Source organism: Schistocerca cancellata, chromosome 2 (assembly GCF_023864275.1).
Source record: "Schistocerca cancellata isolate TAMUIC-IGC-003103 chromosome 2, iqSchCanc2.1, whole genome shotgun sequence".
Lineage (NCBI taxonomy): Eukaryota > Metazoa > Arthropoda > Insecta > Orthoptera > Acrididae > Schistocerca > Schistocerca cancellata.
In genome coordinates this window covers 581,095,659-581,115,218 of record NC_064627.1, presented here as the reverse complement: position 1 = coordinate 581,115,218, position 19,560 = coordinate 581,095,659, and the positions used below count along the sequence as shown (strand labels likewise).

The 19,560-nt window shown below is 37.0% G+C and overlaps 1 protein-coding gene across 2 annotated transcripts in view; it reads left to right on the top strand.

Moving 5' to 3' along the window:
• LOC126162195 (growth hormone-inducible transmembrane protein-like) overlaps nt 1-19,560 on the top strand; it is a 78,711-nt gene that overhangs the window by 23,594 nt on the left and 35,557 nt on the right. For both annotated transcript variants that reach the window (XM_049918524.1, XM_049918523.1), the window contains exons 3-5: nt 17,157-17,268; nt 17,347-17,488; nt 18,258-18,433. In XM_049918524.1, the coding sequence (XP_049774481.1) occupies nt 17,157-17,268; nt 17,347-17,488; nt 18,258-18,433 (430 nt within the window). The remainder of the gene's footprint in view (nt 1-17,156; nt 17,269-17,346; nt 17,489-18,257; nt 18,434-19,560) is intronic.

Below are 19,560 nucleotides of genomic sequence, written 5' to 3'. Positions count from 1 at the left end.
TTTAGTGACAAAGAATTGGCTAGGAACCAGTGATTAATGTCCACAAATATTTTATTGGCTGATCTTTCTAAGACTACACTTGATTTGCTGTTTAATGCAATGTTTGTATCATCGGCAAACAAAACAAACTTGGCATCTGGTAATGTTACTGATGAAAGGTCATTGATATACACAAGAAAAAGTAAGGGCCCCAAAATGGAACCTTGTGGGACCCCACATATTAGTTCCCAGTTGGATGTTGCCTGATAGCTTGATACATGTCTCTTTCCTAATAACACCCTTTGTTTCCTTCCAGAGATATAAGATTTGAACCATTTTGCAGCATTTCCTGTTACACTATAATATTCTAGTTTACTTAAAAGGATATTGTGATTTACACAGTCAAATGCCTTTGACAGATCACAAAATATACCAGTTGCCTGCAATTTTTTGTCTAATGAATTAAGCACATTTTCACTGTAAGTGTAGATAGCCTTCTCAATATCAGAACCTTTTAGAAATCCAAACTGTGACTTTGACAGTATGTTATTTGAGATAAGATGGTTATAAAGACGACTGTACATATCTTTTTCGAAAATTTTTGAGAATGCTGGCAACAGTGAAATTGGACGGAAATTTGATGCTATTTCTTTATCTCCCTTTTTAAACAGTGGCTTAACTTCAGCATATTTCAGCCATTCAGGAAATATTCCACTGATAAACGACTGGTTACACAGATAGCTTAATATGTTACTTAGCTCAGAATCACATTCTTTAATTAACTTTGTTGATATTTCATCATACCCACTAGGTGTTTTTGATTTTAAAGATTTTATGATGGACATTATTTCTGTTGGGGTAGTGAGGGTGAAATTCATATTATGGAAGTTACTTGAAATGTCTGGTCTAAGGTAATCCATAGCAGCATCTACCGAACCTGACAACCCCATCTTTTCAGTAACAGTTATAAAATGTTTGTTAAAAAGTTCTGAAACACTATACACATCTGTCACCAATGTATCATTTACTCTTAATGCTATTTGTTCCTCTTCATGTCTGTTTCTACCGGTCTCCTCCTTCACTATATCCCTTATTGTCTTTATTTTGTTATCTGATACGACTATCTTTTCCTTGTAATATATTTGCTTTGACATCCGTATTACAGTCTTTAATATTTTGCAGTATTTCTTATAATGTCCTTCTTTGGTTGCCCTGCCACTTCATCTTTGGTTGCCTTAGCATTGATTTTAGCAGACAACACCTCATTGATTGATTTGGTTTTACGTTTCATCTGTGAGGGTGGGTTTTATCATTTGATCTGAGTTTTAGCGCCTGTCCTTTGTCCTGTGTCCTCCACCCTAGTGCTATTAGGGGAAAGTTTTAATGTGTTGCAGGGTGGGTGGCTTTTCCTTTTTATTTTCGTGGTCGGCCAGCCACTGTAATTTGCTTCCTTGTTTTACTCTCTTCTAACTGTTTTTTGTATCTCTCTGTTGTTGTTCTCTTGTCCTCTTTTGTTCCTTTTAGTGTTTGTTGCCTTTCCTTCATTCTTGTGGTCTTTCCTTTGTTTCCACTTTGTGTTATACGTCTCGTCTATTTTATTCTCACACCTGTGACATTATTTTATTAGGAACAAGGAACGATGACCTCATAGTTTGGTCCCTTTGCGCCCTCTTTTAAACCAACCAACCAACCAACCATCTCCCACTATGCCAGAGTGGATTCTATGCTTGTCTCATAATGTCCAAAAATGCCAGGTATGTGTCATTCTTTTACACCTACGAAAAGACCCAAATGTTATCTCACAAAATGTCCAATATGTCTCGGGAAGCTTCAGTTGACATTTCCTGTGCTGTAAATTTTAAAGTTTGTAAATCAACCTTAACTTCAAGTTACTCACAAGGGAAGTTCCCCATCACGTCCCCCTCAGATTTTGTGATAAAATGGCCCAGTGGAGAACCTGTCAAAAACTGATCACAGATCAGACATGAAAACAGGAAGGTGGTCTACTGATCTGTGAAAAAAGAAGCAAAGTAGAAACAATGACTGGCCCAAGCTTGAGATGTGCAAGAATCATGGCGTCGTGGTTGTATGGTCCCGTTGTTGGATTGCGAAGTGGTAGATCCGTGTTCAATTCTCGCTTGTGTCCACTCCTCCTCCTCCTCCTCCTCCTCCTCATCATCATCATCATCATCATCATCCCCCCCCCCCCCTCGCTCTCTACAAAAAAAAAATTATGAACTTTCCGTGTGGTCTCTGAAATGTCTGTTCTCCTTCTGTAGTCTTGGCAATTGTCACACTGTACATTATAGAGTATGAGTCATGTGGTAAGAATATATTACTGTCACAAGTTAATGTGATGAATAGTGAAAGCAGGCGAGATGTCGCATAGACCTCTCACAGAAATGAAAATGACAAATAGTCAAATGTGGACTGTGTTACAGCAAAGCAATTGAAGAGTAAAAACTTCCAAAATGGAATGCAAGGGTCGTAATTTGTGGTATTTGTGTAGAACAAACAGGAGGTACATACGCCTGTAGGTCCCTTCCTTACATCTCGCTGTTGCAAATAGACGTTACACCATAACATAGACACAAATTTGAATATAACAAACAGACACATCAATGACAGGATGGACAGTTCATAATTTTGTGGGAGAAAAAAAGGGGAAAAAAAGAAAATATTGGACCAAGGGAGATTTTGCCGTGGGCCTCCCACTTCACAGTCCAACACCGTGACCTGTAAGCACAGTGCTGCAGCTGTTAACATTTGCTAGATGTTGCACATCTTTAGCTTGTACCATTCACTGTTTCGAGTTTTCTTCTTTTTTTCACAGCTCAGTATACCATCATCCTGTTTTCATGCTTGATCTGTGTACAGTTTTTGATAGGCTTACCACTGGGCCATCTTTACCACTAAATCTGGAGGTGGTGTGATGGGGAGTTTCCTGTCAGGTATGAAAAACTTTTATCCTGAATACTGTACATTTCATTTTTCCTTTTGCAGACTTTTTGGTGAGCACAGCCACCTTAGGATGAGGCACATTTTTTGTTAACAAATGGTCACACATGTAAAGGATAGAACTTTTTTGTTACTTTATTACTTTTTAGACTTATTTTGTCACTTTCTAACAACATAAAGTCTCCTCTACATTGAATTGCTCTAGTATTCCTATTTCCCATCTCCTTTCTGTATTATCTTATTCTGTACAGGTTGTATCTTTTGTAATCGGATATAATGTTACTAGATTGACCAGCATTCAGTAACTACAAGAACATATATCATTCCTCCCAAGTGGTTGACTTGCATGGTTCACTGCTACAAAACCCCAAAGAGCCTCTGGTATTATATAAAAAATAATATATTCACCTGAAGTAATTGCTTTCTTCTTGTGATTCATGCTGTAGGTTGTCACTATTTTCCATAGAATAACGAACATAATCTTAAAATAATAATGTTGCTTATTAGTAGTATCAGGTGTTAGTAACATACCCATAGTTACAGATGACAATAAATTTGCAATGGTAATAAAATATATTAACATATTAGACAATAAATATGTATTATGTTCAGTTCCTCCACTGCCGGAGCATTCCACACTAGCTTCTGCTTTCTCCGATTGTGATTTCCTTTCATTTGTAAATAATGTAAATGTTTCTACGTTCTTAATCATAACTTGTTCTGAATTCTTTCTGTTCCTAATATTTCATGCTCACTCACTCGAGTATCCTTCACTGAACTAATAATCAAAATTTTCAACACTGCTGTTGAATATTTCACATTAAAGTTTAAATAATCATCTGTGTTGTGCTCGTGTTTAAAGCCTAATTCCATTGCTTTTCTAGTTTATCCATTTTGCTGTTTAGTTGGGGCGCGCGCGCGCGCACACACACACACACACACACACACACACACACACACACACACACAAAACCTTTGTAAATTAAATTTTGTTTCCGCCTATGGGATAGTACTGCTATTATCAGATGTTCGCCATGTGCTGGAGGCATCACCTAATAGCAGTTCATTGTATGGCAACTGTTGCTCCTGTTGAGGGCTTGTACTCTGTTGTTCGTCAAGCAAGTTGTGGTGCATCATAATGATGCAATGCTTACATTATAGCTCTGCTTACTAGTAATGACATAGCACCAGCTCTTCTGTAATGCACTAGATTATTTCTCTATATATTTTTGTTCATGGATTAGTATCGAATGTTACAAGTTGTGTCTTTATGTTAAATTTTACTCTCCATTTAACCCTCAAATGAATTGTAAATATCAAATAAACTTCTTCTAAAGTTGGTGTATGTCACTTTCCTGAGCAATGTTAGGTCTTTTGATTCTTTTAACGTTTTACAGTTGTTACACTTAGGTAGTGCTACTAGGCCGCTACACAAACAGAAATTTGTGACTGTTCTTTTCCATTTAAATATTGTCGTATATTCTCCTTATTTCTTTATAATAATGATTATATATTGTATTAACCTTGAAGTATAAGTCCTATTAGTGATCTGAAATTATTTTCTTCACGGCTTGGGATACTTCTCCTTGCAGAGTTCCTTTTGAGTGACGGTTGCCACCTGCAGGAGTGCCATATGAATTTGGTGTTAGTGATACTGCATTGAACTCTGACAATGCCTACTGTGCAGGACCCCCATACAGTTCTCAAACCATTGTACACCAAAGAAACTACTAAAATCAGTAAACTGGAGTTCTTGCTGACAGAGTTTTTTTTTTTTTTTTTTTTTTTTTTTTTTTTTTTTTTTTTTTTTTTTTCTCAGACTTCAGTTACACAATGTTTATTGTCTCATGACTTCAGATAGGAGACTGCCTAAAAAATGTACATCCAAGATTGGTATTCTGTTCTTTGGCATTGTTCATTTGGCGTTCATGGGATCTTCAGTCTGGTGTATTCCTTGGAGCTGCAGTTTGGCAATGAGGTCTCTCTGCACTTGCCCCAATGTCAAAACATCGGCTGCTGCGTCCCAGTGCCACCCGTGGCCAGTGAACATCTCAAAAGAAGTTTCATAAAATCATGCCATGGCAGATGTTGTGTTAGATAAATTAAAAAAAAAAAAGGTTTATAAAATGTCATCTCAACTAAAATTAATCACTACAAGAGCAATACTACACTATGCGGAAAAGTGTCTTTTTCAAAACCCTACAGAAATTGTTTCCCATTTCCACGTATAAGTTTGAAATTTGGGAGAAAGGTGCCTACAACCTTCCCCTGTAATTACGCGAAAGTGTGGCACCTTTCAGTGACCCTCACCAAAGGGGTTGCAGCTGCGAGGAACTGCCCACAGAATGCATGTTGAAGTCTTTACTCAACAAAGGTGCATTGGTGGCACAGAGAATGTTGCGAACTTAGGGGTCTTAGCTTTTTGTGATTTTCTATTTTATTGATGCATATATCAACGTTGCAGCCCCCCCCCCCCCCCCAAAGTGCTTAAACACTCTTTACTGCTTCAGATCACATTCAAATTTTGCTGATTGGTTTTGAATGGGCCCTGATGGTTCCACCCTAAATAATAGACCAAAAATTGCTGTTGCACTACACTCCAAAGAGATCATATCATGTTCATTAGGGTTGCAGCTCCACAATCTTCTTAGAGGAGGACTGAATCATCTGCAGTGTCGAATGTTGTCAAGAGCATTGTCCTGCCACTCATCTCATTGAGAACTGTCATTTTTTACTGTGAAATGTGTGCAAATCAGTGCCTCAAGGAAAGAGGTGGTTTCATTGACACTCTTTATGCCACTTCCTGAGAGCTTTTTGTGTTGGTTTCTGTGCTGTGGTGTCTAAATTGTTTTCCTCAGCCACCTGTAAGAAAACAGCATGATTTCAATACTGGGTGTTGAGATTCTGATTACCATTGCAGAATTTTCAAAAGAAGGGGTGAAATGTGGATTAGGTGAGGTATAACAGCCTTGCCATTGTGACAATCCATGATGGCATTGGGTGGAGTTGTGGTGCCAATGAGATACCATTAACCTACTTAACACCTCACATAAAAATATGAGATGTGGCCTTTTTTCGCACATTTTGTCACATTGCTATTTGAATCATTGCCCAACCCAAGAATGATGTCGCAGGCCACAATACTTTTGAATCATTACAGAGGAAGGTTGCAGGCACCTTTGAGCCAAATTTTAAACTTGCCTATTACAATGGAAGAAAATTATGGGGGGTTTCAAAAAAATGATACTTCTGTTTCACCACAGTGTATTGCCTGTTATGTTTGCTCCATTCCCAACATCAAGGGAACAAGCGTGCACAAGCACATGCACTCACGCGCACACTGATTCTCCTGTGAACTTTTTATTCAGTACTTCTACTGGAGAAAGTCTACTTGACGGGTAAAGTAATTCATTAAGGATAACTTGAAACTCTGTAATTATTTGCACTCAGCTCATGTGTTTTGTAGAACAATATGTACAATGTATACAAATTTCTTTTCCAAAATATTGATCAGTTTTCAGATCATCTTTTTATTTTCTTTGCCAATATCCTCATTTCATTGTCTGTGTAATTTGTAGCTAAAAATTTACTCTAAATGTAATGCCAATTAATACAATTATAAACTCCTGTTACTAAGTGTAAGTTTCTGTGGTCCCGCATGCTGTTGGAGGGGAGATACCTTATTAGTAATGCTTCAGGATGCCCCTGGACTAAGTACTACACCTTCCTCCATGATTAGGAACATAAATTACTTGTAAATATACTCCTCAGCTATTATAATACCCTGGATCAAGAAGCTCAAGTGTCCATTTTTGTTGAGCACTAAGAGACCAGTACTTCTTTTTAAATTTTTCCTAAAAATAGTTCCAGGAACGCAAATTCTTGAACAAGAGCTGTTCCCCACCCTGCTGCTTTGATGTGAAATCGATACTCCTCAAATCGATCCCATCTCCTGGGTAAAGGCTTAGTTAACCACCCCATCTGGTTTAAATCTATGGAACCGTTTAAATAGAGTAGTTCCATTTCCCAGTTGCTATCCCTCGATCAGCTCAGCTGACAGTCCAAGATCGCTAGCAGTTATTTTTATTACTATAGTTTCGACAGATCTGTGTTGTCATCATTGGATCGTGTATCATTATTAGTTGTACATGCTTGTTAAAATACTGAGTCATGTAGTGATGTTGCATAAAGTAACACGTAGGCAAAACATACAACATGTGCTGATGTCCCAGCATATGCTAATGGCTTGACACCGCAGTGGCGACTAGTAAAGTTACCATTGTGGTGTCAAGTGATCAGTGTGTGCTGGGCCATTGGCACAGCATGTTGTATGTTTTGATTGTGTGTTACTTTATGACATGCTGATGTTCCCTGCCAGATTTTATTTGATATAACATCACTGTTACTTTCAGTTATGTAACATGCATGTACAACCAATAATGTTAAAAAATCTGATGATGACAGTGTAGATCAGTCAACCAATCATAGTAGTAACAAAAATTGCTAAAGATCTTGGCTAAATTGATACTTCTTTCAAATCCCCCCCCCCGCTCCCCTCTCCCAAACTCGTGCAGTGTCAAATGTATATAATTCCTTTTCAGTCTTAGTTAACCCACTACAAATTTTCTGTAGTTATCTCTCTGTTCTCTCTTTCTTGTACTTCATTATCGGCTTGCTCCTCCAGTGCAGCAAGTGTAGAGCCTGAAGTAGTGCCTACATTCAAACCTTTGATTTGTTCCAACACTGTCAGTCTCATTTGAGTGCCAGAGATTGGATCCTGTATTGTTTTAAATTCCTGCACAGTTAAACCTTTTAATTGTTTAAAGTTGAAGGTCACATCTTTAAACTGATCATTTAGTTTCTTTCAGACTAAATTACACACTTTCAATATTTTTTTTTTATTCCCCCCCCCCCCCCCCCCTCGGCGTTGTTCTCGTGTGGTGTTAATCATTTCTGCGAACTCAATACACCCTCCCCCCCCTTTCCCCCAAAGAAGAACTTACTACTTACCAACTTTGGATGCTAACCAACCAGGATTTTAGCATGACTAGATGCCAGCAGGAAGCTGTATCATTGTGTAGGTCATGCTGTATCACCGAAAGTGATTGCGCAGTAGATATTGTCACCGCTGTAGTTGTCATGCCACAGCTGCAATCCACAACTGCCGCTGTATACTGATTGCAGTCGAAATCTTCTATCTCTTGATCTAGTTTTTTTTTTTTTTCTCCATCTTCATTGTATTCAAAGGCCTTAATAATTGCTTACTAGCTACCCATATGTCTCCAGAATTCTTGCTCCACAATGCTAGCAGTTGATTTTCCACTGCAACGTAATCTTTGCTGTTCATCTTTGTTACCATTGACAACAGGTGTCAATTTCCACAAATCTGCATACTTAAAATTCACCAATTCTCCTTGAAATTTCAAATTTCTTGTTACTAGTCTTGCTCTTCATTAATTTTATTTACTTCCAGCAAAGCCATATTTGATCTGGTGCGTTGTCGACAGTCACATGTGATGCTACCCTGGTATTTTACCATGCCATCAAGTGATGAAGTAAAGTCTGATCCGGAACTAAGCCTTCCTGTTGTTCTAGCTTGCTCACCTTACTATTTCAGCACACTCACCAGTCTGTTCTGGTTGAACTACTTTCCTCAAAGTGCCGCATTTACAGTTGGAAGTTAAAAGTCAAACATCTAGCTCTTGAAATAAATGCAGGGCTGCTTATTAACAACACCTCATATACTGTACTCTTTTTTAAATAAATGTGCTTTACGAAGTTGTTAAACTATTCAGAACAACCAAAAACATTGACAAGGGAGAAGTCCAAAAATGGTCCATCTTACGTGATTGCAGTCTTTCTCAGCGTATTCCACTGATGAATTCTTCTCAGGTTATCAGCCAACTGGTTGCGAAAAGACGACGCCACCACTTGGCTGATAACCCGAGAAGATTTCACCAATGCCCCATCTTAATCTACAGATTTCAATTAAGAGTGTCCATATAACACATTTTCTCTTTTCCCTTGATGTCTCGAGCATTGCCAGGGCTGCTCTTCATCTGTCTCACTCCCTACCTCAAACACAGGAACTGATGTCACAGAATTAAACTACCCAACCAGCAGGTATTACAAACGAAATACGATGTTTATTGTCATCCCAGCTTGCATGTATACTGCATCCATCTATCTTATTATGTGTGTGCATAAATAAAACATATATCCAAACAGTAGATTAGCTAATACAGTACGAAAATAAACTTTTTATAATGACAGTCATTGTAAGTTAGAAAAATTCATGTGCCACACATCACTTCATCAAAGCGATAAATTACACTACACCGTATTAAGGGATAAATTGTGTTCTGAGGTTATAGAACGGTGAAGGTTAGAAGGTAGAGAAATTAGGGCACTGCATTGTGGTCTTGCACTTCCCTCCTTCACAGGTCTGATCACTGAAGAGTAAGAATTTGCTTCCCCACTCTGTCTACTCCATTACACCACAAGAAGCAACTACAGGGTGTTGCTCAAAGTTACACAAAGCCTCCAGAACACAGCGTACGAAACATTTGCGACACAGTGCTAAGATGTGTCTAGGGGTTGTTAACTTTGTACCAAGTGCATTAACAGTACATGGAATATAGATATGAGTTATTAATAATACAAATTCAAGAAAAACAAATGGACAAAAACTACATAATTTGGGCACACTGTTCTACACCGCTAGAGGGAAAACTGATTCTCAGTTGTCCTGTACAGGAGCTGTAGCATTCTTTCAGGAAAGGCAACTTTGAGCACTTTGCACTTTCCATTTTGGAAAGGGTCAAAAATGCATACCTTTAGAGGTACGAGCAATTTTTCATCTTTGATACGGTGAAACAAATCTCTTCAACTGCAAGTTGTTTGCTTTCCATATTTTGGGAAGTGGTAGTAGGGACCAAAATAAGAAAAAAATGTCCAGCAAACATCTGCTCTAAAATGCATATCTCAAATGTTACAAGCACTTGATCATTAGAAGAGTTGTGTTTCAAAGTAAAAAAAGATGAACAAGTGCTCATAGCTCTTAAGGAATTAAATTGATAGCACATGCTTATAGGATTTTTTTTTCCCCTTGTTTTGGTCCATACTACCAGTTTCCAAAAATATGTAAAGCAAAGAACTTGCAGTAAAATAGATTTGTTTCACAGATTGAAGATGGGGAAAACTGCTAGTAGCTCTTAATTAAGGTATACATTTTCAATCGTGTGTTTATTGCACTTTTTTGCTTCTAGTATCATGACTATTACAGCGCCATCTATCAGAAAGCGAAAAAAGTGGTCCAACTAAAACATTCATATTTCTTTACGTACTACACAAATATGTAATAAAACATGAGGGTTCCTATTTTAGAAAATGCAGTTGATATCCGTTTGACCTATGGCAGTGCCATCTGGTTTCCCCCTTCAAGCTAGACGAGTTTTCTTCTTTGTAGTTTTTTTAGTTTGATGCTTATTTCATGAGATATTTGGCCCAGTCACTATCAGCGGACCACCCTGTATATTTGACAGTGTCAGTTTCATTCTCTGCTATCACTGACTGAAATACTCCACAGCATTTGGGATATCAAATGTATTGCCAAATGTTTGAAGAGGACCAGAGGCTTAAATTCCCTATGCTTCTGCAACACAAGTAGATCTCTCCTCTCACACACAGGAAGGTGTCCTACATGTATTGGAACTTCAGATTTTTCAACATAAGTAATGCATTACAACAGATTACTTTCGTAGACCTTAATATGGTAAAAAAAAAAAAAAAAAAATCCACCAGACATATTCACACCAATTTTGCAAGATATACTGTGGATTTGTGGTAAGGGGCTCCTCTCAGTGCAGCCCACTCAGGTGTCGGCAATTACTGAATGGAAGAGATTTATGCAGTCTACCAGTAGTGTAATTAATAGTGAGATAAGTTCAGTAACTTTTGGTCATTCATTAATTTACCACAGAGTGACAACACAGATGCACAGCTTTACAATACCCTATTGAAGACAGATGGCAGCAAAGTGCCACATGTAGCAATCAAATCTCCCCCCCCCCCCTTTTCAAAATTACAAAGGTCACTGACATCACACATAAAGGGGGAGGGGGGAATGTAATGGAAAATATAAACATTTATTTTAAAAATCACATAGCCATATTTATTAATGTACAAATCTAAAATTTTGCATGTGTAAAGCAAAAGAGCTGTGTTTTAACGGATCAATATAATGAAAATATGCAGGATTAATATCTTGCCAGAAATTTGAATTTTTAGTTTTTTATTGTCTTTTGTTATAAAAAGCCGTAATTCAAATTCTAATCATGCAATTAATCTGAAAATTTTAATGTAGTGTCCTGAGAAGGTTATAAGACCACTGAAGTACGGTTATTAATTTAGGGTACAAATTGTATCATTAACAGAGTTTTTAATTTTGTACATCCAAAATTAACCTTATCTACATACAATCATCTAAAAATCAGAATGTAAATGGAGGATCTCATGTTTTTTAGTTCGAGGGAAACAGCAACACATTGCGAACAGTTCCTGAAAATTTCATAGCATTAACGCATATACTTTTTGAGAAAAAGGCTTCTAATAACATAAAAATGTAAATGTTCAAAGATTTTTCTTCTCATACTTCTACTTGTAATAAGCTTACCTCAATTTTAAAATCCTCCATACTGATAAACCTCATCCTCCAGGTTTCTCTTCTCGCCTCTTCAAATCTGCCTGGCCTGCATTTGCAGGTAAAACACTGATCTCTTAGCTTTCTTGATCTATACCAACTCTCTTCAGCACTTCAGTTCTGCCATTATGTCCATTATTATAACATAAAACTGCATCAAAGACACCTATTTTGAGTACTTAAAGTCGACAGAATGTCCTTTTTGAGCATCTAATCCGAAGTAAATTATTGAGGCTTTCATTTGCATTTTTTGTCTTTCCATGAAGGCACTTCCTCAGTAAATCAGGGTGAATGAGTGTTTATGTGAATGCATCTCATTTCTGTTGTTGAACTTACACCAATCGTCTTTCGGACACAGATTGTGCATTGGTGTTTGGTCAGTGGATAGTTTGTGGGGGAAAACTGCCCACACAGTGTGCCTCATTGCCTCTAAGTTATGTGTGATTTTTCCTGATAGCTCTCCCATAAAATAATTGAAGAGAATCCATTTATTTTAGAGTAAACCTGCCTTTTTCCGCCTAGTGGTTTTCCATCCTCAAGTACTTCACATTTCCTTTCTTTCAGCAAGCGAAGAAGCCTACCACCAAGCCTCTTTTGGATGTGGCCAACTCATTCCAGCTGTTCTATTGTTGTGTTGTATGGATTTTTATCTGTTACAGCTTTGAACGAAGAAGAGTCCCCATCACCAAAGTATTTAGTATATCTAACACTGTACTGGTCCTCAGATCTGGAGAATATCCTCACAACTGCAGTAGCCTCCATGTCCACACTAGAGCCACTATAATTTTTAGAGCATACTACTGCATGCTTTTCTTGCTACAGTTTCAAACTGTCTTCATTGTTGAACATTTTCCTTGTTGCACACTGGTGGCAGTATTTAAACATAATTTCTACACCTAAAACTTTGCCAGAGTCAATACCAATAACAGAGACGTGTGACCCCTTTACATCCAGGTTCCATCTACAGACAAGCACAGGTCAGTAACATATGCAGGAGATTCACTGTCATCTATCAGGATCTATTTCTTTTTGGTTTATTTCCACCAATTCCTCCACTGCTTTCTTCATAGAAACTTTGGCAGTATCACATATGGCATCAAACATTTCTTTATTTACTTTTCCAAACTTTGCACAAACAAGAGTGGAGGCATGCTCAGAAAACCACACAATAAATTGCCTCCTTCCCTGTCCTGTCCAAGGCATCTCACACCATATGCTAACCTAAAATTGCTATGATAGGTACCAGTGTCAGTTTTCTTTGGAGGAAGGAAATAAAAATTCTTATCCACTCACCAGGCTATCCCACTTTTTCTTTCCTTCAAAAATAATCATGCATGTCATATTTTTACAGCTAACCCATGAACATGAAACCTTTATAGCCTGGCAGAGAAGTGCTAAATCAATAAGTCTGACTCCAGTGGTATCCATACCAACATCACTCACGAATCTGTACAATTTTCCTGTCCCAAGTTTCGACACTGAAGCTGAGAGCTTATGTTCTTCATTTCGAGCTGCTTTCTCTTTTTTGTCGGTAAATTGATTTCTGTGAAACCTCTGTTTCCTTAATACAGCTTTTCCACCACCCATTATGCATAAATCTTGACTTCCACGTAAAGATTTGCGAATTCAGCCTTCCTCCTACTAACATGTGTTAGTATTGTCAAAACATAAATAAACCACATCTAAGAAAGTTCTACAACAAAGATGTTAGCCAGAGATATAGATGTCAGGCAAAGATATAGAAAGAAAATAGGCTTCACACTGACAAAAATTCCACTAAAGCAAGCAGTTTCCCAAATGTCATAAAAGGTGGAAGTGCCACCAGTGCAGAGTTAATCAGTTTAACAATTTAAAGGCATTTCTAAAGCTGCTATCACCATAAAATTCACACACAACATAGATTAAAATGTGTAGATCAAAACAATGATGTTTTTGATAAATTGATTTTTTTGGGACCAAAATCCATTACATCCTCCCTTAAGTTAGACACCTCTTAGCCATAGTTGATAGGAACATATTTTACAGTAAGTTCATTCAACAACAACAAATAAGTACTCATTTAATAAGCTGAAAATAACTCCAGTGTATAGACTCGAGCTCAGTGACATTATTTTGTCTACTCGTATAATAAAACTGTACAGGAAATACAGGGAACTGTAACCTGTCCGTAAACTGAAAAGTGAAAAATCTTTGTGGTGGGGAAAGTTGAGCTTCCTGGAAGTATCTACAGCTGCCATATGTGATGAATAAGAATCGGTTTCACCTCTAGCAGTGTTGAGCTGTGTGCGCAGATTTATGTAGTTTCTGACAATATACATTTCTTGCATTAGTATTATTAGTAACTAGTCTTTGTGTTGTGTGTAGCATTACTGCAGTTTGTTGAAAGCTAACACTGCACAGGACAATAGAAAAACTATTCTAGGTCTGGTGGGCAAAATCTGACAGAATGGATCTCATTTCAGGGCATGATTTTAGGAAGTCATGACCTTGTCAATATAGCTGATTAATACATTCAAGACCAGCATAATAGTGTGTGACAAGTGTGTGCTCCAAAGATGTTTTTTGAAGGGATCACCAGTACCAGGATTGGATGTGAGGGGCCCAGAAAATGTTTTTGATCTAAGTTGGTGGGATAATTATGTCCAGTGAAGGCTAAAGTGAGTGTGGCAAAACATAAACTATCAATGAAAGAGCCACCTGTGAAATGATGCACGTTATATACCAGCTATTGTGTGAATATTGTTCAACCATTTACATTGGCAATGCTACCACCAAGTTATCAGTTAGGGTGAATATGCATAGACAGGGGGTGTATACCAGCAACACACAGTATCCTGTTGCAGAGCATGCTCTACATGACCTCAGTGCCTGTTTCACCACACATGCCATCTGGAGTCCTCCCCCAGACTCTAGCTTCTCAGAACACTGAGGGTGGGAACGAACGCTACACCATGTCCTTGTTTCTCACCGCCCACCTGGCCTTAATTTACGTTAATTTCTTCTGTATTAGCATTTCTTCACAGTAACTACTCCTTTCTTCACTCTAGTTTAGTTTTCTACATATTTGATTTTCTGACTTGTCTACTTTTTGCTGCACCCTCCCACCTATGTTACATACAATGTATATAGCTTTTCACTCTTATTAACTCGTGCACAGTGTTTTAGCTGTAATTTGTCTTGCATATTACTCTGTCTTCGACCTTTAAGGTCTCAGGTTTTCAAATCTCATCTGGTGCAGTTCCCAACAATCAGTCTTTCCTCCTCATCCTGTTTAGCAAGTCTCCCCTGACCTGTGGTTCTGGGTGACTTTTCTGAAATCTGCTGCTTCTTTTCCTAGACTTCTGTCCTTTTCCTTCAGCCGTCTTCCTTCCCCTTCAACCATTCCACTGGAAGGAGAAGCCACTGGCTCCAAAAGTTTGCAAAATTATAACCTCCTTCGATGTGCATATTCTGTCGCCACTTGCTCAGCAGATTTTTTATCTGTTCTACCACTGTTTGTCTTAGTTTGGATAGTAAAACTAGGACCAGTCTCTCAGCTACCTTGTCTTAGCCTTAAAAACTGTACCAGACTATTCAAATCTATCCTACTTTGTGTACTTTACTAGTTTAATTAAACATTTTCTGTTCTCCAGTGCAATTAATTATTTATGAAAAAATCATATTCTATAATATTAAATATTTGTAGTATTCTTGAACCTTTTGCAAAAGGCATACAAAAATCAAAATATCACTGGCTGTAGCCCTTCCCAAACAAATACGTAACCGTAGAAAGTTTCTAGTAATCTGTGATTATCGTAGGTGAAATGTGCCCATTGTTTATTTTGTATTTAAAAGCGAGCAAATTCCTGTGCAGATTTACTTACAATAGTATATATTTCAGAAAATCCTTCTGCTAATCGCAGTTTAATGTCTCTCACAAACAAATTTTGGCTATAGATTAGTCAGTGATATAGCATCACCTGTCCCAATAATTTGTTACTTGTAAGCAAAACTAAATACCTTCCATAATATGCCACTTTTTTCCTTTCTTCATAAATTTTAGAAAATTAACTCATTAGTTATACCAGTGATAATGTGCATATAAGCACATGTAATTTCTTTATATATGTGATCATCTTTTGAGTTCTGATTTTTTGTTACTACATTGTTGAAAGCAAACTAAATCATGAGTAATAAAGTATTCAGCAAGTACTATATTCTTTTTCTTTTTTATTACCTTTTCTCTTTGTATTTTATTTCAGATAGTAAAAATAGTTATTGAAATATCTCATTACTTGGAAAGACAAAATAACAAGTCAGTAACTGTATACAGATATTACGTTGTCAACTAAGGAGTTAATTTGTTTGCTTGTGGGCTAAGAGTCTGGTATCACAAAATCGAATAGTTCTAGAGCAACTTATCTAATGCCTGCCCTGCGAACTGAGCACAAAGAGTCACCTTTTGATCTTCTGGGTACCATGTACCACAGGTCGTCAGAAACTGAAACACACTCCCTACGAGAATGTCTCAACAGGACACTAGCTTTAAAACTGGAACAGAACTGGAAGCCAAACCAGCTCTAAATAACAAATACCCAAACTTCCTACACCGCTATAGGCAGCTTGTCATAACGCAACTTCTCACTTAAATCTCTTCTGGATCTCTGAAGCTGCACAGGATCTAACTTGAATGCACTCCCTTTATAACAAGCTTCCTCACAAAAGTTTTCCTCTGGAACCATAGGAAATGTCACCAAATTCCTGATTTATAATGACTGAACTGTTAATATCATCAGTAAATCAACATCTAGGTTGAACTTTGCTAACCAATACCTCTACAACCTTATTTGGTACAGAGCAACATATATTTCTTCTAACACTATATTCATCTCTGTTCAGAATTATACTACTCTTACCAACACGTAAAATCATAGTGGAACCAATAACACTAACAAATGAAGAACATTAGGCTGCTTTTAATAATGTAAGGATTAGTGAATTCAGCCACTTCAGTGTGAAATAGCAGCCCATTCCAGCTGCCTGTGTTGAATTTTTGCTGCTCATGCATAGTTATGCAAGTTTCTCTGATTCCACCAGGCATGAAAGCATTCTCACTTTCTCCTGAATCTGCCTTCCTCTACAACAGTATACATACAACACACATAATACGTGAAACATTAGGCTAGCATATCCATTCCTTTTAATTTCAGATGTGGCTGCAATTCTATTTGTAATGAGTTTAGGCAACACATGAACCGTAAGATATTGTGCAATATTATTTTGACATGTTACATGTTTTGATAATTCTAAAAATCTCACTCAGTTTCCTTCCATTCATGCCTACTCTCAATAGTTCTTTAATAACAAAATCTATATATTCTCCATATCTAATGTGTACTAAAGACCACTAAAAAAGTGATGGTATACTAATTAGCTAAGATTTTTAATTTAACTTTTTTTTTCATAGTTATGTTTAACACATCTTAGTGTGCTCTACTTCATTTGATAAATCCCAGAAAACATTGTGCTTAATTTTTAGCTTTCAATATTGGCAAAGGAGCTGTAGCAGGAGGAGCGGCACTGGGGTTAGGAGCACTCTGTTTCTATGGCTTGGGACTATCGAAACAAACTGGAGCTATTGATCATGCTACGTAAGTTCTCTCTGTTTACCTGTATTTGCAAGGTTTTATTTGCTTTTGCACTGCTATAACTACTTCATTTGTTTTCAGATTTTGGCCAGAATATGTGAAGCAGAGAATTAGAGATACATACATGTATTTTGGTGGTTCTATAGTGGTGACTGCTGCAAGTGCTGCTGCAGCTTTGCGGTCTCCCAGAGTCATGAGTTTGGTCACAAAGAATTCGTTTGGTGTAAGTTAAATGATTTATCTTTATGCATACACTTGCAAATTGTAGTTCACTTTTAAATTTAACACTCTGTTAATAATGCTGCACTGAAAATTATCCAAATTTTGTACTGTGAAATTGATTTCTTGTGGCATTGTTACCACTATTATTATTATTATTATTATTATTATTATTCTTTCTTTCTTTTCTCAGACGTTATGTCTGGTCAAAAATGACGTGGACCTTGATCAAGCGTGACTTCCTTTTAACTGTACGGTACATGTTATATTGCATTTAGGAACTTTCGGGTGATTGAACATGTATCAATAATTACGGATTTCTGTAGTTGTATATGTAAGTTTGGATGTAGCTGTATTGCATTGATGTACTGGTGGATATTGTGTGGTATGACTCCTGTAGTTGATAGTATAATTGGTATAATGTCAACTTTATCCTAATGCCACATGTCCTTGACTTCCTCAGCCAGTTGGATGTATTTTTCAATTTTTTCTCCTGTTTTCTTTTGTATATTTGTTGTATTGGGTATGGATATTTCGATTAGTTGTGTTAATTTCTTCTTTTTATTGGTGAGTATGATGTCAGGTTTGTTATGTGGTGTTGTTTTATCTGTTATAATGGTTCTGTTCCAGTATAATTTGTATTCATCGTTCTCCAGTACATTTTGTGGTGCATACTTGTATGTGGGAACGTGTTGTTTTATAAGTTTGTTTATTATTATTATTATTATTATTATTATTATTATTATTTTATTTATTTATTTATTTATTTCCAGGCAATTGCTTTGTCATTTGCAGCACTTATTGGAACCAATGTGATTGTTCAAAGCATCCCTTATCAGAAAGGTTTTGGAGTGAAGCAGATGGCTTGGCTTGCACATTCTGCTGTGTTGGGTGCTTTCATCGCTCCTATTTGTTTTGTTGGTGGGCCAGTGCTCATTAGGGCTGCTTGGTAAGGATGTGTTGATTCATCTCATGATTTTAAATCTGTTGTTATTAATACTATTACAAATATGGAAATGCCTATTGGTAAAACAGCATCCTAGTTTTGACATGTAGGCTGCTTAGATGTTGTCTTTGCATGTGTGCTGCCCCAGGAACCTTAATTTGAAAACTAGAATATAAAGTCACAGGATCTGTGTGTTTATGAAGAGTTATTGATATTACTGGAAAACAGTAAAGTAAACAGAAGTTAACTCTTACCAGTTATCTCGTGTAGGCTAATTGTATTGAATTAGTCACTACACCTAGCCATAAAAATTATGACTTAACAATGATTGCATTAGCTGACAGGACTTTCTTCCATCTTTTTGCTCTCAGAATATGATTTGATGTGATGTGATGCTTGAATCTTTAAATTCAATAAGTCTTTTCTAGTTAAATTATTTAATTTTCTTTTTAATCTTATTTTTGGTGAGAGTCATCTAATAAAAATGCACATGTTGAATATTTACGACATAGCCAAACCCTGTTTGCCCAATTTTATTGGATGTGCTACCCAAACATCCAATTTGTTTTTCCTGGAGTTTGTGATTTTTACATTAACTCTCACTGGTTTCCCTCCAAAACTGTAAAATTGATTTTCAGTCCTTGTTGTGAGAACTGCCATCATCTCAGCTGTTTTATTTCTGGCATTTCTTTTAAGCAAGTCCCTTTTACCCTATTCTTATAAACTCTTCTGTATCCTTTAATAATTGCTTCCAAGTAGCATTCGCCTTTTAATTATTTTTTCACTCTATTCCTTTTAATTAGTTATTTGCTAAAAACCTTATAATTCTGGACTCTGCCATGGACTAAAAGTAAATGCTATTTGTACATGTTTATGCTCCTGGAGTAATAACACCATTAGTAGTGTGCATTGTCATACACAGCAGAAATGTATTATGGGCAAATGTAAAATTTCCTCAAAGTCCTCCGTCTAGCATCAAGCCAAGCCAGGCAAAGACCCCTTGCCACAATAAAAATGGCAAATGAGCAGAAAGCTGACATTGCATGAAGTAGAACAAACCAGAAGATATTGCCTCATTTCATGCAAGAGAGGAGCCGCAATCATTAACTCAGCAATGTCACCTCAGTGAG